Source organism: Chanodichthys erythropterus, chromosome 19 (genome assembly GCF_024489055.1).
Source record: "Chanodichthys erythropterus isolate Z2021 chromosome 19, ASM2448905v1, whole genome shotgun sequence".
Taxonomy (NCBI): domain Eukaryota; kingdom Metazoa; phylum Chordata; class Actinopteri; order Cypriniformes; family Xenocyprididae; genus Chanodichthys; species Chanodichthys erythropterus.
This window is the reverse complement of record NC_090239.1, coordinates 25955140-25976840: the sequence shown is the minus strand read 5'-3', so window position 1 is coordinate 25976840 and position 21701 is coordinate 25955140. Positions and strand designations below refer to the sequence as shown.

Here is a 21701-nt window from a genome sequence, read left to right as displayed (position 1 = left end):
TGTTCTCACCTTGATGCATCTTTCTGAATCATCTTATAGCCAAAGGTAACATTTTGACTCTGTGAAGGCGCAGTGAAGGTTTTCCAGGTAACAGGATCAATGTTAAAAGCCATCACTGACTGAGACGCTAAAGTGTTTAGAAGTGATAAAAAAAGACTGTCAACAGTTTACAATTGCTAAATCATTTAAAATGTATAAAAGTGATATTTCCGTTCCTTCTTGCTGATTGGTCAATACAGCATTGGAGCAATACTAAAATACATGCTATACAAACAGATGCCAAAAACCAGTTTAGCAGCTGCTGGCGATTTCATTCTGTAGCACCAATAGAGGCAGTTATGCTATAAAATAACATAATATGTCTTATAACCACAAAAACCATAAAAATAATATATAACATATAACCATTAAAAAAAGAAAAAGAAGAATTTGAGGCCATGCTACACAGTGAAAATCCTTTGTTTGTTTGGTTTCCTCTTTGGTGTAATTGTTTTTCCATTACAAATACATTGATATGTGAAACTCATGTGCATCTATGAGTATTGCAGAGGTCATAGATACATGTTTGAGTGTAAAATGTGTGAAGGCAGAAAGCTCAGACAGAATTAGACCAATAAGGAAGTTCATTATTCTTGCCTTTATAAGGAAATGTTTTCATCTTCAGCCATATCATGTGGTAATATTGCATATGCTATAACTTTAGAAAGATGGCCATGGTTGTGAACTTATGAGGTTGTCTTAAAGGGGTGGTTCATTGCGATTTCACTTTTTTAACTTTAGTTGGTGTGTAATGTTGCTGCTTGAGCATAAACAGTATCTGCAAAGTCACAGCGCTGAAAGTTCAATACAAACGGAGTTATTGTCTTTTAAAGTTATGGCAGTTTAGTGCCTACAAAAACAACTTGTTTGGACTACAGCAAGCTTCTTCCCGCATTGGTGACATCATAAACCCTGCAAAACACACCCCCGGGAACACGCAACAAAGTGGGCAAGGCCATGTCGCGCAGCATAATGGAAGCAAAAGAGTTGTGTACACCGGACGCAAGCGGCGTGACCAATGTTCCCTCTAATTTTTTTTTTTCTCGCTGAGCAAAACTTTTCTCTGTTGAGCGTACATTTTGGCCACCTGAGCAAAAACATATTTTATATCAGACCTGTACAATGAACATGTAAACACAAAAAAATGGTTTTATCATGCAACTGTAACATTTAACTTTAATGTGCCGTTTCTATTTTATTTGACCCTTGATGTAACTTAGTGATATATTAAATAATATGTTTGAAAACAAGCAGTTCAGTCAATAAATTAAGCACATTTTAGGTTACTTGAGATTTTTTCACATTGCTGTATTAACTGTACCAGTCTTTACCAAGAAATTCTATTAAAAAGTAATTTCTGTCCTCCTGCAGGACAGTTCAATTCTTTATAATAATATAATAACAATGATGGTTTGGAACAACCATAATGTGTTTTTATACAGTCAATTATTAGCAACAGACAGTGTTAAACCATCAAAATTACATGTTTATTGCATATGAATTTCCCAGATTTTATATACCAGGAGGATTCAAGATTTTTCGTGGCAAGGAGCCCAAAACAATCCCCTTGTGAGATAATGTTTTTATTAGGCTTACATTATAATTGTGGCGACCAGGGCGGGCGAGAGCCGTGAGGGAACGCCTTGAGTCTCTCACAGAGGAGCTCCGGGAGCATAAAAGGAGGAGCGACGACGGTGAAGGACGAGAGAGGACCAGGCCTGGACTTTATTTTATGTTTTATTATGTTTGGTATTAAAGTTTTGATGAATGTTCGCCGGTTCCGCCTCCTTCTTCCCATATTTACGAAATGCACTACAATAATGTAATAAAATATAATATAATATTTAAGTATTTAAACTGATATACAGTATTATATCAGTTTAAATGCTTCTATTTGTTTTAATATATTATATAGTGAAAACAAACTGAAGCATTTAAACAGATCTGATAGATAAACATTTTTAAGAAAAGTGAATGTTAACTCGTTTATAGTTATCTAAACCACACACAATAATCTATTTAAACTGAGGTATATCACTGATGTATTTTGAGTTTGCAAGCTACACCTGTGGTGGGTGTGTGATTGTAAATGTCTCAGGGTTTTGTTAGCATTCTGTGACCATCATCCGTTATTTCCACCACTTTTCATTAAAACATGGCGTTTTATTTCACATTTCTTTTCGTTTCGCGTTGCCTCTCGTATTGAGGTATTTATTCCGCAAACATTACAGTATTCTTACCGCGACTGATTTGGCTCAGGCCCACGCCCGCTCACACATGCACAATCGTTCTCTTTCTATGAAAACTATAAAATGCATTCACCGGTTCTAACTCTATAGCGACAATAATATATAGCGGTTGTCCAGAGCACTGTAATTGTTTCTCATTTAAATTACTACAATCAAATGGATTTCCCCACACATGATTTTCATGTCTGTTCTCTGCGCGGCAATTATTTTTTTCTACGCGGCCTTGGCTTCAGAAGCGCGAGCAGCAGCTTAGAGGGAACATTGGGCGTGACGCGTCAAAAGATAATAAAACCCATTATAATCTGTGATATTGTCTACACTGGATGCGGTGCGGAAGACAGCTTCCAGAATCTACACAAGTTTAATGCTGGATTTGCACATAGGCTATTACTGAAAGAAACAGTTCCCACTTTAAAAGCAGAAGCTGCTGTAAACCGCCCCCAAACTGTAAATACGTTTTATTGTTTGTACATGTCTTTTAAATGTATAGTTCTGTTGCTATTTTTTGGTTGAATCAAGGATTTAAATAAAGACCAATGTGTTTTTGCTTCACTAGCCAGTTAGATGTATTCTATTGCATATTTCTGCAACAAACATCAACAGACTTCTATGTTCATAGAAAAACAGTTGTTCATGCTATAAATTAAACACTACCTTCACAAAAATATGACTACTCAGTCATGTATTTGGCTACAGCACCTAAAGCTTTAATCAGGATAAAACTGTATATTGAAAGCTATCAAACAGCAGTGACAGCATATCCAAACACCTTGACACAAATACAAAATGAAATACCATTCAAAAACGTCCTTTAAAAGCCATGATTGCAGAGGTTCTGCTTGACCCTCTTCATCTGGGTCTGATTCGGGCTCAATTTGACACAGCAATATAGACGCCATTATTTACATGTCCACTGAAGCACATGCAACGGCTCTGGTAACAACTAATGGTAAGGGGCGTGGCATTTCCGAATGCTTCAGTGAATCACAATAGAGTGCCCCAGGGATGACGCGTTTTTGTAGGCCAACCCGGAAGTTAAAACTTCCTCGACTGAAAGCCTATTCATTTTTCCCATAGACTTTTGGAAAATCGCAGAAAATAAGCTCTGTGTTTAACAAAGGGTTATGACACTTATACGTTTTGTCTATCAAGATAATCTTTACAAGTTAACATAACATTTATAGATTTTGAAGCCTAAATAAAGTCGTCAGATATAAAAGGCTAACAGTAGGCTATAAACGGACTACAGCACAGCATTGTTGCGGATCAACGTCACCACCAAGCTTCCTCAAACTTTATTTAGAAAACAACTTTATTTAGAAACATGCTCGCTGATAGACCAGGTTTGAGTTGGTCTATGGCGCAGTCTATTTTCAGCTCCTTAAAATAGCAATGCACCTGAACACACCTCTTTTTTAGACCAGCACGCCCATGGGCGCACTAACTGGCGCAAATGCATTTACTAATTTAAGGACGTGACGCTGAACGGGAAAACGCGAACGGCGCCGGACGCAAACTAGCAAACATACTTGCGCTGCACCTTGCGTCGCATTGCGCCAGGTGTATTATAGGGCCCATAGACTTTACGGCGTTGGAACCGGAAGTCCTAAAAGGTTAACTCGCTTCTGGGTTTTGCCTACAAAAACGCGTCATCCCTGGGGCACTCTATACACTGGGCCAGCTAACCATCTGAGCACATTACGTATTTCGGAGGGAGTGGCTTCATAGAAGCAGGAAGTCAAACGAGTCGTTCGAATGACAATGGAAACAGAGGTGTAGAATAAAGGTCAAATATATGTAAAATACAGCTTTTTTTAAAAAACGAAGCATTAAGACGTTAAACTGCGCCCCAAAAACATAATCACACATAGAAGAAAAAAAAAACTAAAAAACTGAACGACCCCTTTAAATTAGATGTGTCTAATGTCTTATGATTAACAATGTCTTTAAATATTGGGTAACTGTAAATCTACAGTAAAACTAAAACTGAAAGAGCTTTAAACTTAATTCTGCTTTCAAACATACAAAAGGAGAAAACAAAGGTTTAACACTTGCAGCATAGGAAGGCTTACAAAAGAATGGAAATAGGCAGCTATTGAGGTAGTGATGGTGTGTACAAAATAACAAATAAGTAATAAAGAGAAGAAAATAAATAAGTAAATACCCTACCATAAAAGATGCATAATGTGATACAGAAGTTGTGGTCCATTATAACCTGTCAAATGTAGATATGGAGGATGCATGAGGTGAGACAGCCAAGCCAATAAATGAAAGAGATAATGAGACCTAGAGGTGGTTCACTGATGTAAAAGGGGTGGAAGCATCTCGCTAAAAAGGAACAACAATTTGACAAAGAGGAAATGAGCACATATTCAAGAAAGATTAAGTTTAAGGGAATGCTCACAATAAAATTATTAAGTTATTAAATACACAGAATGAATATGTATTAATTTATTAAATTAAATAATAAATCACATATTGCAGTTTACAGACTATTTGAATAGTCATTAAAAAGATGAGGAAGTATTTGAGAAGAGATATTTGCCATGGTTTAGCCTAGTTGTGGATTTTTATATAAAAAAACAAATAAAATGACTGTCATTAACATAATATGCAAATAAACAAGGAATTGAAACTGAAGCTGATGCAGAGTGTCTGTAGGGAGAGTCTGTTTATTCTTGAGTCTCTCACGGAGGAGCTCCGGGAGCATAAAAGGAGGCCAGGACTTTATTTTATATTTTATTATGTTTGTGTGGCCGGCAGACGTCCACGGGGGTCAACCAGAGCCGTTGAGTTACAACACTCCTACAGACATGATGAAAATATATTAAAACTCTTTGGTTATTTTTGAGCGAGATGCTAACAGTCTAATCAGATTCAATGAACTATGCTAAGCTATGCTAAAAGTGGTACCGCCAGACCCAGAGATCGGCTGAATGGATTCGAAAACGGTAAAACTCAACTGTTTAACTCTAGGGGAGTTGGAAAATTAGCCTATTTTCAAAAAAAGTGGAGTGTTCCTTTAAACATATCTGGATATAAAGGAACAAGTGCAAAAACACCCCCACAAACTATAACCTCAATGCTAAATCATCATTAAATTTACACCTCTGTGACAGCATTTAAAAAAAAAAAAAAAAAAAAAAAAAAATTATCTTTTCCCTTATTTACATAATTTCTTGAATGAGCAAAATAATCACCCAGCTTCTTCCATAATGTTATTTTGTGGAAGAATAAAAATTTGAATAACAACAGTGGTTTGTATGTAGATATATATATATTTTTTTTAATTTATTTTTTCTAATTTTTTAAATCTGTACTGGAGTACAGAGCTAAAATAACCCAAATGTCCAAATTGTTATGGACCTGACTGTAGGGGTGTGCTCTCACTTCTGTAATGTCAACCTTGTAAAAATGTTTTGGAAATGTGTATTTAATCTGTCCTTGAATGTATTAACCTTAACACTGTTTCCTCTTTCTTTACAACTTCCAGTTCTGTCCAGCATTAACAGTCTTGACTCGACTCAGGACCCGGTCTCCTCTGGGGCCTCTGCCCTGTTTACCCCTAGTGTTAAGATGCATTTTGGTCGATCGTATCACAGGTGGACGAGGGAGACACATACACGTTTACACTGGTGTTTTAATCTGTCTCTCTTGTCCTCTTTCAACCACTTTTGTCCTGATTTCTTCAAGGGGATGGGTAAATGTATGGGGTTTTACAGATCTTTCAATCTAATGGACAAAATAAGCTTGAGCAGTTTACATATAAATGCGCCCAGAGATGACAGGAAAACATATTGAGAGCATCAGTGTTTGTTTCTGCTCTGACAGCCTTGAGACCAACTGAACGAGTGAGTGTGTATTAGAAATCAGTAATGATGAGAGAACATTGTGCTTGGTACATTTTTCACCTTCAAACCAAACTTGGGTCTTCAGCCAACAAAGTTTAAGTCCCATCTGGCTAGAGTGCTTCCCATAATGTTTACACATTAGGTCAGTAGATGGAGAGTAGATGGTCTTTAGTGGCTGTTCAAACACAGTTGACCACATGAGAGTTTACACTATGAAAGCAGTCTGGTCGAATGCATTTTCGAATTCTTCTGGAAGTGGTCGAAAGTGGACAAACTCAAACTGTTTTAGACCCCATTTACACCTGTATTCAGTGTGGTGAACATGATTTCACCAAGTTCAACATGTTCCTGGATCAACATCTTTGATGATCCTGGAACAACATTCCAATCAACCAATCAGATTTGAGGGACAGGTTTACCATTTAAGTTTAGGCTTACAACCTGGGTTAGGTGCTTCCACAACAGTGTTATTCAAATATAATTTCCCTCTGATTTTAGGGATAAGTTATGGGTAGGGTTAGGTTTAGGGGTTGGGAAAAGGTTAGGGCTAAATTTTTGGATAGGAATGTTGTTCCAGGATCAACAAATTATGTTGATCCAAGAACATGTCTTACTTGGCAAAATCACGTTGACCATTCAGTGTCATCTACTTGTTATCCGATCAGCCAAAACGCATCTTAATACCAGATGGAAACAGGCCCACAGTTTGCTTCTGGCAGTGGAATGCTCTCACCCCAAAATTCAAGTATCTATAGCATTACTTATAGTGTGGATTTTGAATGCTTTAGTTATCAATGTATGTATAAGCATTGGATTGATTCTTGATTCACCACCAGGTCTCCAGATCATCCTACAGCTGCCCTGAAAGAATGTAATGGCTATTGTGAACACTTATATTCCTTTTCTGGCATGCTTTCTGCCATCTTTCTCTCGCTGTAAGTTGAATGAGTTTCTTTGAAGACAGAACATTCAAGGAAAACTTACCTACCCTCGATGTAATGTATAATTAAATGTTTTGTTGAATGCAATTGGTTGCCTTGTATATTTTTCACTGTTTCTTGACTTAAACTGAGCAGCTTCATTTATTGATATTCACTTTTAATAAAAATATTTCGAGTAATAGAGTAGATACACCTTGGCGTATGGTGTTGAATGTGGAAGAGAATGTGAAACGAGAGTGGAGTTCTCTGTATAAGCAAAGACTATAGATTAACACAAGACGTGTGTCACAGACACGTCAGGTTCCACCTCACTCCCTTACCCACGCACTCAATCACCGGAATTCTAATCACCGCCACCTGCAGCTCATCACCACAGTCATCAGTCACACTATATGAACCCCACACTCACACACACACTTTGTCCGGTCTCGTTCGTGATACACCCCGTTGTTCACTTACCTCAAGGACTCTCAAAACGATACTTACCTGTCTACATCATCTCCTTCGTCTCCATTGTCTCCAGTACTCCTCGTGTTCCTACCTGCCTGTGTGTGTGAGTGTTCCTGTCTGCCATCTCCAGCGTCTCCTTCCACCATCACCTGCATCACAAAGAAAAGGACAGTATTACCTCTTATTCATCTCCAAGACCTTCCATATCTATATTCCCTTACCTGTTTGCTCTGCTGATTGTCACAATAAACTGCCCAAATGCTTTTATCTCTGCTTCCGGTGTCTCTGTTGTAACAGAAGACCGGACCCTAACAGCCATACATCAGCATGAGCTACAATGACCCATTTCAAGAGCTCGTGGACGCATTGCGCCGAGCACTCACCCCTCAACCACAGTCACCGCCGCCAGGACCCCTCACCGCTGCCACTTCTGCATCCACTGTCACCGCTGCTTCACCTGTTTACACTGCCAGTCCCATGGCCAAACCAGCGCCCTACTCAGGATCGGCGGAGGACTGCAGCGGATTCCTTCTTCAGTGCGAGTTGGTCCTGGAGATGCAGCCGCACCTCTATCCCACCGAAACGGCGAAGATAGCGTTCATAATCTCCCAACTGCAAGGTAAGGCCCTTCAATGGGCGGATTCCCTCTGGACTCAAAAAGGCTCAGTCGTAAAATCCTATCCAGCGTTCGTCTCCCACTTCAGAGAAGTCTTCGGAAGACCTTTGGCTGATTCTTCTACTGGTGAGAAACTGTACAATTTAAAACAAGGAAACCAGACTGTTAACGATTATGCCTTGCAGTTCAGAACGCTCGCCGCAACCAGCGGCTGGAATGAACAAGCCCTCATCACCACCTTTCGACAAGGTTTGGAGCCTAATGTGCGGTTGCATCTTGCTGCATACGAGGACTCCATGGGACTCGAACAATTCATCCAACTCGCCATCCGTGTGGGTTCTCGTATGCAGTCGTGTCTCCTTGAGCACCAGGGCCAACCACTGACCACCACCCTCCTCCGTCGGTCTGAACCCGTCAGCTCTCCAGAACCAGCCACCGAACCCATGCAAGTGGATAACTCACGTTTGTCTCCAGCAGAAAGGCAGAGAAGGCTGACCCGCCACCTGAAGCTCATCACCACAGTCATCAGTCACACTATATGAACCCCACACTCACACACACACTTTGTCCGGTCTCGTTCGTGATACACCCCGTTGTTCACTTACCTCAAGGACTCTCAAAACGATACTTACCTGTCTACATCATCTCCTTCGTCTCCATTGTCTCCAGTACTCCTCGTGTTCCTACCTGCCTGTGTGTGTGAGTGTTCCTGTCTGCCATCTCCAGCGTCTCCTTCCACCATCACCTGCATCACAAAGAAAAGGACAGTATTACCTCTTATTCATCTCCAAGACCTTCCATATCTATATTCACTTACCTGTTTGCTCTGCTGATTGTCACAATAAACTGGCCAACTGCTTTTATCTCTGCTTCCGGTGTCTCTGTTGTAACAACGTGTCATTCGTATTGTTTTGAATGGGAGAAAGTGTAACGTCAATATGGCGGAATAAGTCCCGCCTTCTAAATAAGAGCCAATCACCGACTAGTAAAGTCATCGCGTCACTGCAGCAGCCATTAGAAGCACCGGTTTCTATAGAAACAGTCAGACGCGCGCCTCTGAAACATGGCAGAAGAGACGCGCATTTAGGTCTGCGCATGTGCATTAGCTTGATCCAGCATAAAAAATACAGTTTTTTTGTCATGATTCGAGCATTTGGATAAAACATTTATAAGACAGCTGTTGTCAGATTTCATTGGTGATTTCAAATATGAAATGTAATCGTAAGGTTGGCGTACAGTTTTGGAGAATTTGATGTTTCCCCATTCAAAGAGATAGGGCATGATGCCCATGATGCCCGAGAGGCATTTCAAAGATGGCCGCCGAGTGAAATGACTTGTCTTAAAGGGACTTTGGTATAAGCCACTGTTTAAAAAAAGGATAAGGGTTATACAGTGGCAACTGCTTCATTGTGCCATTGCAGTAAATGCATTCATTTCTGTTTCAAATCCTGATGTTAGATTGGAATGTCCTTTTTGCCTGAAAAGAGAAACAGCCTTTTCATGCTTTTATGGAGTGTGATAGACTGAAGCCTTTATTTTTGGTCCTACAAAAATAGTTTTTTTAGTATTTTTGGTTTTAAAAAGAAAAGCTGTATTTGTCAATTGTTGAATTTTATTTTTAGTACAGGCCAAATTAGCCATTTATGTAAGCAGGAAAATTAAGGTTGAAAGATTGTCGGGGGAAGGTGCAGTGTTAATGTTTTTAAATATGGTAAAAGCAAGAGAATTAGTTGATTTTCATTTTCAATGAAAGATCTATTAAAGGTCCCGTTTTTCGTGGTTTTTTTTAAGCTTTGATTGTGTTTATAGTGTGCAATATAACATGTGTTCATGTTTCGCGTGTAAAAAAAAAAAACGTATTTTTCACATTATTTACTTATCTGTATACCGCTGTTTCCACTGTCATAAAAACGGGCTGATGACTTCCTTGTTCTATGAAGTCCCTCCTTCAGAAATACGTAACGAGTTCTGATTGTGCCAGCGGTTCGTTCCTGTGTTGTGATTCGACAGCTCTCAGAATAGGCCTACATACATGCATGCACAGTTTTAATGCAGCTTTAATTGCTTTTTTTGTAATTTCATAACTTAACAGACGACAGAACTATGACTTTGTAACAGCGGTTGTGAGCGGGGTGGCCAAAGGGGTGGCCAAGCTTACCCCTGGCTCCGCCCCTGGCCCAAACACAACACAACACAAGTACATGCTGATTTGCTAAAGCTAACATCACGTAAAGATGAATTACATACCAATGATATTTCCCATGAAGTCTGACCCGACAGCTAAAATTTTAAATCTTTATTAAAAGCAATTGTGAACCAGGCAAGGAGACAAAGACTTTTGAACACTGAATTTTTATGTTCTTGCTTAATAATTAATTTTTGTTCATTTAAAAAAGAACTTCCGTAGTTCACCTTAGTATTTATATTTACATATATCTGTCTGTCTGTGTATGCGTGTTATTAGCAACATATGAAATGAATCATAATTATTTTAATGAATTGACTATTTTGATGGAAGCTGAAGAAGTAAAATTTAAAAAAAAAAGTAATTAATCGATTCTGCATTAATTTTTATCTAGACATTCCAGTTCTTCAGGTTCTTGTGTTAAATCCTTCCTCCGCTGCTTGGCCTTTCTTTTGAAAAACCCAGACTGCAAGAGAAAAAGAAAAGACAATCTTATATATTATGTTAAAGTTCACTATTTATGAATTATAAACAGGCTGGTATATTGCACCTTATAGAGAGTGGCTGTGATGAATGAGGTGATCAACAGTCCTCCAACAACTCCTGCAGTGACCTCTTTTAGAAGGTTGGGTTCCTCATAGACTTCCACCTGAGTATTCACCTTCACATGCACACACAAAGATTTCATCCTATTAGATGCATTGACAGTACAATGAAAAAGTCTGCTATAAATGTTGTCACTAACAGCTGGAAAATTATAACAGGCTTTAGTAAAGTATGCATTACCTCGCAAACTGATGCAGAGCTGAGAGAATCAGTGAAGTAAGTGTATTTGTCTTTATCATAATCCAGAGATGCTGTACTGACCAACTCAAAAGAAGCAGACTGAATCCCAATCTATAAAAATAAAAACAATGTGAATTAAAATAGCAGATATCTCTTTTTTAAATAAAGATTTCAAGCCCTGTAACTTCAGATACCTGCTCAATCCATCCAGATCTCACATTGCTAGAGATATTATAGAACTTTCTTTCACTTCTCGTCAGATTCACATCACACCTGAACACAGCACACGCCGCCACAGAGCAGTTCTGACAGAACAAACATAACCGCATGTTTAACAGTGACGAATTCAAGTCAAACAATGTTTCATTTGAATAAAAAGTAAATCATTCAAAATCTAAAATTTCAAATAAAAATTTAACTCACTAATAGGTTTTTTCTTTCCTTTTTGAGCACTGTCAGAAAATCACTGGTTGTGGGCTGTTCATCTCCTTCCCTAAAGCAATCTGGAATCTTTTACAAAATATTAAGTATATTTATTTATATTTAAGTATATAAATATGTAAATATGGACCACAAAAATGATATGGACTACAATAAAGACAGCATTTGACACTAAAGGCCTTTGGTTCTTATTTATTTCTCCTTTGCATTTGCTTTTACCTTCAACTTTTGGTCAGTCCAGATGTTTTCAGCTCCCAGTTGTATAGGTACTCTAATGAAAACGGTTAAATTTAGCTCTCTAAGCTCATTCTTCACCTTAGAGACATAAACAGAAGGAGGTTTATTGATATTAACAACTTTTATTTCAGTACTGATGTGAGGTGAAATAAAGGAAGGTTAAACTTTATTTTAAGGTGACGTAGTTACATTGTACTTACTCAAATATGTACTGAGTAATATTTATTATCTACAGTAATTGTACTTTCTTCAAAGTTGTGGCTATAGGGTTAGTTACTAATTATGCATAATTTACTATTATTACTATAGTAAGTACATGTAATAACAAGAAAGTGTTACCTAGAGGATTCTATGTCTAAAGAAGCATCTTTACCTCCAATATCTGTTGAACTGGTTTTTCCACATTGTTTTTCCCACTTGTAAAATTTATGTAAGTGCTGGAATCTGAATGTCTTTAGGAGAAACACAGAATACAGTAGATGAGGTTATGAAGATGAGAGAAAAGCAAAATAACAAATAGCAAAAACTTCATTCTAATCATACTACGTGGCAAAAAGAAGCACTGACCTCAACAAGGCAACATAGATTGCATGTTTTACATTGATGTTTCTTATTTTTATTAGTTCACTGTTTTCAGAGTGATTCGTATTGTCACTGGAAATGACAGAGCATTTTGGTTTGTGCATGTCAATATAATTCAAATACATTTGACATAGACTATATTCAGCTATAAAAGTAAAAAATGAACACCATACCTAGTAATAGATGCATTGAATGTCACCTTTTGGTCAAAATGGCTTTCTTTGTTAATACTGTAAATAATGTCAAACACTGCCTAGAAGAATGAGTTAAGAATTTTCCGTTATAAAACATTTTAAAAACAAAGATGATGCTCAAAAAACATTTCAACATGTGTATACATTAGGGTCCAAAAGTTAGTGGAGAGCCAGTGGTGAACTCTTTACCATAGTAAAGTTTACCAAACTAATTTTTATACGAAACCACTAATTGGTTTACCCAATCAGAATTTAGAATTATTTTAGACATTAACAAGGTCAGTGGGAGTCTGAGCTCCACCCCTTGGACTTAAATCTTTAAAAATCTCTAGTACATAGATCTATAGAAACTTTTTCAAATCTCTAGTACTCAATACAGACAAAGAATCTCAATTCAGATTGACTGACTTATCGACCAATCAAAGTCTGATAAGACTTTTCGGTTTTATGGACATCGCCATCTTTGATATTACTTTGGTCAGTGTCGCTATGGTTCCTGCTAAGAGAATACGGGCTTGACTCCCGTTGCACGTTCATAAAGACAGTATTCAAGACGCTACTGTAAGTTGCTACATTTCGAGACTAAGTAAGTAAATGCAGTTGTCAATCCCAAAAACTGAGTGTGAATGTAGCCAAAGTGAGTATCACATGGTCGACAAATTTACAGGAACAACATAGAATCTTTCTTCAATTTTATGTCATAACATTTGTTTAACTTTTTTTAAAATATATCAATAAAACTATTTCCAAGTTTGAAGCAGATTTTAAATAAAATTAAAATTTTAAATTTTAAAAAATCTCAGACATTTGGACCTCTCTGCATCTGTTTGTGTGTCTTTTCACATAGATTTTGACTCACAGAAGCATTTTCTGGGAATAGAGGGTTATTGACCCGACAGGTTATCTCCCCTGCTGAAACTCCTTGCATGCCATCTAAAGAACGGCAATCCACTCTGCCCTGCTCACAAACAGGAAAAAATGGGGTTCTTGATCATATGCTGTAGGAGCCTACTGTATAATGCTTTATTTAAATGTGCTCTAAGTGATGTCATGTGTTTTTATACCAAAACATTTTTTGTCATAAACAGTAAACATCTCCTCACTATCCACTAGCTGCCTGTCCCCTGAACACAGTGTAAAAAACACGGTCTCTGTAGTCGCCACAAGCTCCGAAAACGGCAACAAAAACAAACTGGTGCAGCATGAACCACAAAACATAATAAACATGCTCAAGCCAATAACTGACAAGAATAATTTTAAATGCGCGTTCATGACTGTTTCAGGAAGCACGGAGGGGGAGGAGGAGGAGGAGGAGGAGGGAGGGTCTAGCTAGCCTCTGTTTTGTTTGACAACACTTTGAACGTCAACAGAAAGTTATTCCACCCAGGATCACTTAGAGCACCTTTAAGTTCTAGCATCCCTACAACCCTAAACTGGACAAGCAGTTTGAAAAATGCATGGATTTTTTTTTTTTTTTACATGCACTTTAAAGGGTTAGTTCACCCAAAAATGAAAAATCTGTCATTTAATCCTCACCCCCATGCCGTTCCACACCCGTAAGACCTTCGTTACTCTTAACACAACTTCAAAAGACAGCTGAAAACCCATCTCTTTCGTGAGCACTTAACCTCATCTTAAAAAAAAAAGAAAGAAACAAAACAAAAACTTCTTATTCCTATCCTTTCACTTCCTCTAATCCCTCTCTATTGTATCTTATGATAATCTGAGCACTGCCTATAACTTGTATTGTGAGCACTTGTCTATTTGCCTCGTCATGGCGACTCGCTTGTTGTATTCCTCACTTGTAAGTCGCTTTGGATAAAAGCGTCTGCCAAATGAATAAATGTAAAATGTAAATGTAAGATATTTTTTTTGAAATCCGATGGTTCCGTGAGGCCTGCATAGGGAGCAATGACATTTCCTCTCTCAAGATCCATTAATGTACTAAAAACATATTTAAATCAGTTCATGTAAGTACAGTGTTTCAATATTAATATTATAAAGCGACAAGAATATTTTTGATGCGCCAAAACAAAATAACGATTTATTTAGTGATGGCCGATTTCAAAACACTGCTTCATGAAGCTTCGGAGCATATTGAATCAGCGTGTCGAATCAGCTGTTCGGAGCGCCAAAGTCACAAGATTTCAGTAGTTTGGCAGTTTGACACGCGATCCAAATCATGATTCGATATGCTGATTCATTATGCTCTGAATCTTCCTGAAGCAGTGTTCTGAAATCGGCCATCACTATATGAGTCGTTATTTTATTCTCGCCACTTTATAATATTAATATTGAACCACTGTACTCACATGAACTGATTTAAATATGTTTTTAGTACATTAATGGGTCTTGAGATAGGAAATGCCATTGCTCCCTACATGCAGGCCTCACGGAGTCATGGGATTTCAGCAAAAAATATCTTAATTTGTGTTCCGAAGATTAATGAAGGTCTTACGGGTGGAACGGCATGAGGGTGAGTAATAAATGACAGAATTTTCATTTTTGGGTGAACTAACCCTTTAACTACTAAACTTGCTCTTTACAATGTAAAACAATGCACTTCACTTGCTGTTTTTAACCCCACATGCAATAAATGTCATCCTGCCTTACCACTCGAGGCATAATTCTCCTGTAGGAAAGTCCAAATGGGTAGTTTAGGGTGAAGTGGGTGTTGAATGAGTTTTCTCCTCTGTTCTCTACAAACACTGTCACATTGATCTCCTGCATTATCCCAACCTCTATGTTTGTAGATCTGGATCACAGAAACAAAGGAGACACAGAGTTAAACTGCACCAATTTTAGGGAGCGAGACTATACTGTATGACCATCTGACCAATGGCTGTTGGGTGGAGTGTTAAAGAATTATGTTTGATGATAGTTGTGCAGAAATTAACTTGTGACTTCACCATTAACTTACCCATCAAAGCTGAAGTCCACTTTGAGGTCGTCAACACAAAGGTTGTCTGATCCACAGTTTATCTCATAATCTAACTGAAATATGAGGTTGGAATAAAAATAAGATTTTTTTTTTACATATATTCCCATTTTTTACATATATTCCCATTTACACTCACTGGCCGCTTTATCACGTACACCTGTTCAACTACCCACTAACACAAATATCTAATCAGCAGAAACTCAATGCATTTAAGCATGTAGATATGGTCAAGACTATCTGCTAAAGGTCAAATGGCATCAGAATGGGGAATAAAGGTAAGTGACTTTGAACGTGGCATGGTTTTTGGTGCCAGACGGTCTGGTCTGAGTATTTCAGAAACTGCTTATCTACTGGGATTTTCACAAACAACCATCTCTAGGGTTTACAGAGAATGGTCAGAAAAAGAGAACATTTCCAGTGAGCGGCAGTTCTGTTGGTGAAAATGCCTTGTTGATGCCAGAGGTCAGAGGAGAATGACCAAACTGGTTCCAGCTTATAGAAAGGCAACAGTAACTCAAATAACCTCTCATTACAACCGAGGTCTGCAGAAGAGCATCTCTGAACGCACAACATGTTGAACCTTGAAGCAGATGAGCTCCAGCAGCAGAAGACACACCGGTGCCACTCCTATTAGCTAAGAACAGGAAACTAAAACTACAGTTCGCATGGGCTCACCAAATTTGAACAAAAGAAGATTGAAATAACATTGCCTGGTCTGATGAGTCTCGATTTCTGCTGCAACATTCAGATAGTAGGGTCAGAATTTGACGCAAACAACATGAAAGCATGAAAGCTTTGCATTAAAGGTCCAGACTGCTGCTGCTGGTGTAATGGTGTTGAGGATATTCTCTTGGCACACTTTAGGCTCATTAATACCAAGTTTGCAACATTCAAATGCCACAGCCTACCTGAGTATTCTTGCTGACCATGTCCATCCATTTATGCCCACAGTGTACCCATCTTCTGATGGCTACTTCCAACAGGATAATGTGCCAAAAAGCTCAAATCATATAAAACTGGTTTCCTGAACATGACAATGAGTTCACTATACTCAAATGGGCTCCACATTAACTTTTGCAGTGTGCTGGAATGGGAGATTCGCATCATGGATGTGTAGCCGACAAATGTGCAATAACTGCATGATCTTATCACGTCATATGGAACAAGATCTCTGATTCCAGCGATATGGATCATAATCTCTGTTTTCTGTTTTCCCTTGTTGAATCTATGCCATGAAGAATTAATGCAGTTCCAAAGGCAAAAGGGGGTCCAACCCCGTAGTAGCATGGTGGACCTAATAAAGTGGCCGATGAGTGTAAATTTGCTCACACTTTTTCACGGTTTTGCTGACAACTTATTCTGTATTGAATAACAGTATGATATATGTGTAAAAGAAATACAAAGTCTTATGACAGCAAAGCAACTTCATATATGAAGGGCTCACTTTATGACAGTATAGGTTTACTTTGAATATGTGTCCCTTACCATCCATAAGGTAGTGTTCTCTATCCTGGGTAAGAGAACAGGCTTTAAGTTCTCCAGACTTTGGGAGGGCAGACCCTCAAAAGTGAACATTAATTCATTAAGCAGCGGTTTGAGAGGATCCCCTGTACAAGACTGGACAATTGGTGAACAATTTATAAATTGTTACATACATACACACACATGAATCTCTAGATAGCACAGATAAGTAATTTACATTGAATCTGCTAGCAATCACATATTTAACTACATGCATGGCACAAGATGATTGGCGTCTGCTTATTCTGCAGCCAATGAGCTTGTTCAACATTAAATCAGTTTCCTTCAGTTCCTTTGAAACCCTCCACCTCCCTCAGCACCACTTGTCTAAATCTGCTATAAGATTTATGTATGCCTACTCACATTTTACAATCTCACAGCGTGTCTCTGTATCTATTGCCAAGCAAGTCCATAGTTGCTGCAAAAGCAGCGGCGTAGCAGTTTTAGTCCGCCAAGACCATATACATTAAAACTGTCATACCCGTCAATCTATTAACATGCTAAAACTATTCAGAGTTGTATGTAAATTGTAGAATTAGAAATGGCTTGTTTGCTGCCACGAAATACATGACTTACCTCTATGAGGAAAGGATGGTCTTTGCACACTTCCTCCAGTGTAACATTTACAACATTACTGAGGACACGATTTCTGGGTAAGAAGTATGCCCGGTGGTTAAGTCTCTTGGCATCCAGCTTTAACGTATAGCTAATATTTGCAGCCAAATCTGGAAATGTCATTGAATAACATTTTATGATATTTTTGTTAAAATTATTATTGAAAATAACAAAGTCTGCCATACAATTTGGGGAAACCTGTTATAGCGTGTTTGTATCCACTCATGTTGAAGCACACTGTCAAGGTGTTTTCCAGTGGCCTGGTGCAGTCTGATTCACTGGTTGAGATGTTGGATGGGCTGTAGGTTACTTTCACATCCACAGACACTATTGGTCTGGACCTGGATGTTGTAGGAAAATTCACAAAACATAACGAATGAATAGATAAGATTGGACCATGAGTTCTGTATGTTACGCTCTGTGAATTTTGTGGATGTTTACTAGTAATAAATCAGTTCATTCTATTAGATAAGAATGAGTGTGTAAATACACTCTTAAAATCCATGGAACATTCCCATTGCACAAAAGTTTATTTATAGAGGAAAAGTGTTCTTTAGATATTTACAATATGGTTCTTTTATGAACTGTTCACTGCAAGGTTCTTTAGGCAAGGTTTTTATGGCATTATTGCAAAATTCCCCTTTTGGAACCTTTGTATGCCTAAGTCTCAAGAAGTACTGTACCTAAGAAGCAAAACGGCTCCTTTTGATCCAACAGCAATGTCTGGTAGACTGTCCCCACTGTGATCTAGGGAGGACGGACTCAGAGCTAGTCCAAAAAACTGTAAACCTGAGCGCACAGATGATCCAGCAATTCTCTAACATCAAACAAAGAATAAGAGAAAGGGGAACTGTTTAAAAGGAGAAGTACAAGCCAAATGTCATAAAGGAATGGTATAGAATTGGCACTCCACAAAAGGTTAAAACTGCAATTTAAGGAACAATGCTATAGGTAATAAATTTGGCAGACCTGTGAATATGCGGGGTTTATTTGATCTATTCCGCCATTGAAGATATAGATGCTACCCTGTCCATCCTCCTCTAAAGGAGCCCCAATCAGCACATCCATGAAACCATCACCATTCAGATCTGCTGGACTGGCCAGAGAAGAGCCAAACCGACCTCTCTGACCTGCCATGCCCACCAGCACTAGAGAAAAAGTGAAGTATGGCTGCAAAAGCAGAAAAAGCACAAACAGTTCTCTAAGTTTTGAAAGGCAAAATAATCTAAGTCTAAAAGAATCAGGAACTGATATTTTATACCTGCCGAGAATAAAAGTACACAAAAACTCTGCCTTCAGAATGGGAGTCTATATACGTTGGTGCAGATATTAATAGAAGATCTGTTTTTGTGTCAGAGTTCAGGTCAACCACACAGACCTCGGCTCCAAAGTATGAACCAATCTGAGACTAAGGAAAAAAAAAAAACTGTTCAGAATCAAATCCTATGCCCAATGTATGCTATAAGAACACCTGACAATGTACAACAAAATACAACGCCCAATACATTGCAAAACTAGGTTACAATTCAAGTACTGTCCATTTTTTTTTATCAAACAACTTAGCGTAATCAGGTTACAACAGGAAATAACATTCACTTGGGTATTCACTTGGGTACCTTGGGTGACTCCAATAGCAGGTTAGTTGCGTTAACTCCAATTATTGAAACGCTCACTTGTCCTTTATGCCTGTATCTTGGTGCTCCCATAATCACAAACGTTTTTTTAGATCGTGTTGCTATTGTCATTGAATAACCTTTAAAAAACATTTGGATAATCAAAACTTTAAAGAAATAGTGCACTCAAAAAAGATAATAGTCATCATTTACTCACCCTCAGACAACCACTGGTCACAACATGCTTTAATGTGGAAAAAGTAACTCAGAAATTCCTTATAATATTATTGTTTGTATTTGTATGGGCTTGAAGTAAATGATGATGATGATATTACTTTTTGGTTGAACTACAGTATCCTTTTATATTTGGATTGTAGATGACCTCAATAAATGTATGGCAAATCTGATGCATTTTAGTCTGTGTTTGAGCAGGGTCTCACCTAAGTAACTATCTTGTTCACTTCCCACATGGAATTCTGATGAATGGTCATTTTGATACTGTTCTTGATATCCACCCTTCCCTTGGAAAGCTCCCACAGAAGTCATGACCAGGCTTACCTAAACAAAGAGGTTTGTATTTGTTTGTTTGTTTGTTTGTTTTATCCTCTACACCACTTTTCTATCTTGGTATTTTCAGGTATAGCCTTTTGCTATCATTTTGATATTGTTTATTATTAACTAATAAGAAGCTGAGATCTAAATTAACATATTAGAATGATTTCTGAAGTATCATGTGACACTGAAGATTAAATGGTTAAATTGTATTTAAATGTAATAAAACAGAAATCAATGATTTTAAATTGTAAGAATATTTGAAAATATTAATGTTTTAATATATTTTTGATTGAATAAATGCAGCCTTAGTGAGCAGAAGAGAATTATAAAAAAAGTTTTATATATATATATATATACTTTATTATTCAATAATATTTAACTATTAAATGCATTATTATATGTATATGCATATGTACAATATTCTCCATTCTTGAGTGATACTTCTATCCATTGCATTGCTGGCTGCCTAAATGATTGCCAAATAAAAAATTGTTTCCTAAAGATGACTTGAAGTATCTATTTACACTTGATGTAAACGCTGCACTAAATCCATCCTGAGCAAATTCCATTGTAGCAGAATCACCAGTGGATTGGACTCCTGAAAAAAATATACATTATTACATGAAAAATATAATAATAAAAAAAGTGAACATGATCTAAGATCATACCATAAGCAATATCACATTTATTGCAATGCTGTTATAATGAATATCAGCATGGCTGTGATTTTTTTCCACATCACATGCCAAATATAAAGTTTATATTGTTCAGCACTTGTCCAGTCAAATTCCCTTATTTCTTTCATCTACAGTTTTCTCTCATTTTTTGCTCTTATCAGTAAACATACCTTCAATTGCAATGTTCTCTTCCAGTTGTTCACGGATACTGTCCAATGCATTGAAGTCAGTCACTTTAAACATGTGTTTAGCAACAGGAGCAGATGCAATCATTTCTAACTGATTTTTTGTGATGGGACTGTCAAAAGCTTCGCCAATCTTTGATAATTGAAAAGACAATACAGGCATTTTTAGGTCATTCGAACATTTCATCTTATTATATCTTGTTTGGTTCAAAGATAGAGGTTTAAAATAAGTAAAAATCATCTGAAGATTACACTTTCTTAACTGATTATTTCACCCATAAACAACATTTTTGTCATCATTTACTGTGAAATTGTGAACACTGTAACTGTTTATGGATGGGGACTAGAGCATTCAGCTTAGAAAACACACAAAAGCATCATAAAGTATACTAAAAGTAGTCAGCAAAAGTTGTGGTAACACTTTACAGTAAAGTTCCATTTGTTAACATTAGTTAACTACATTAGCTAATATAGACTAACAATTTACGTAAAAACAACATAAAAAAAACATTTGTTGATTGTCATTGATCTTAGTTCATGGTCTGTCTGAATACTCAATTCTGATTGCCTGGAAGGTGTGTAATAAAACCGTTTAAAGCACAGGTAGTTCCAAGTCAGTTTAATCAATGTTCTATATTAGTGCATTGAAGCGTCACAGATCAGAATGTCACAGATCAGAGATCAGAGACAGCGCTGCGTACACAGACACATTTAGGAACACAGAAACCTTTTGTCAAGACTGCCACACGACTTCTATTAAAGGAAGTGGTAATGTTGCTGTTTTTGAAGTAATTCAATTCACAGCATCAATTATAGAGAGACATTGAAAAGACGCAGGTAATTCACACACACATCTCTCTCTCTCTCTCTCTCTCTCTCTCTCTCTCTCTGTTGCATGCTGGGAGCGGCAGTGTGGTGTAGGGTGTGAGAGCGGCACGCTTGAATTGGTTTTCAAGGGTAATTTTTCTTTTTTCTTTTTTCTATGTTTGTTCTTTTTTGGGGGGGTTTAATTATCACTTTTTG

General features: G+C 37.6%; 1 protein-coding gene across 1 annotated transcript in view; it reads right to left on the bottom strand.

Moving 5' to 3' along the window:
• Positions 1-21701, bottom strand: part of LOC137007539 (uncharacterized) — a 62310-nt gene that overhangs the window by 23966 nt on the left and 16643 nt on the right. The window contains exons 10-34 of the mRNA XM_067369080.1: positions 20664-20811; positions 20341-20414; positions 19702-19819; positions 19265-19401; positions 18910-19056; positions 18618-18818; positions 18332-18465; positions 17847-17989; positions 17610-17758; positions 16998-17129; positions 15492-15565; positions 15185-15326; positions 13431-13529; positions 12551-12630; positions 12363-12449; positions 12169-12247; positions 11778-11873; positions 11541-11627; positions 11312-11422; positions 11118-11228; positions 10882-10992; positions 10728-10797; positions 8609-8649; positions 4458-4503; positions 10-127 (exon numbers count right to left, since the gene is read on the bottom strand). Of these exons, the coding sequence (XP_067225181.1) occupies positions 10-127; positions 4458-4503; positions 8609-8649; positions 10728-10797; positions 10882-10992; positions 11118-11228; positions 11312-11422; positions 11541-11627; positions 11778-11873; positions 12169-12247; positions 12363-12449; positions 12551-12630; positions 13431-13529; positions 15185-15326; positions 15492-15565; positions 16998-17129; positions 17610-17758; positions 17847-17989; positions 18332-18465; positions 18618-18818; positions 18910-19056; positions 19265-19401; positions 19702-19819; positions 20341-20414; positions 20664-20811 (2735 nt within the window). The remainder of the gene's footprint in view (positions 1-9; positions 128-4457; positions 4504-8608; positions 8650-10727; positions 10798-10881; positions 10993-11117; positions 11229-11311; positions 11423-11540; positions 11628-11777; positions 11874-12168; positions 12248-12362; positions 12450-12550; positions 12631-13430; positions 13530-15184; positions 15327-15491; positions 15566-16997; positions 17130-17609; positions 17759-17846; positions 17990-18331; positions 18466-18617; positions 18819-18909; positions 19057-19264; positions 19402-19701; positions 19820-20340; positions 20415-20663; positions 20812-21701) is intronic.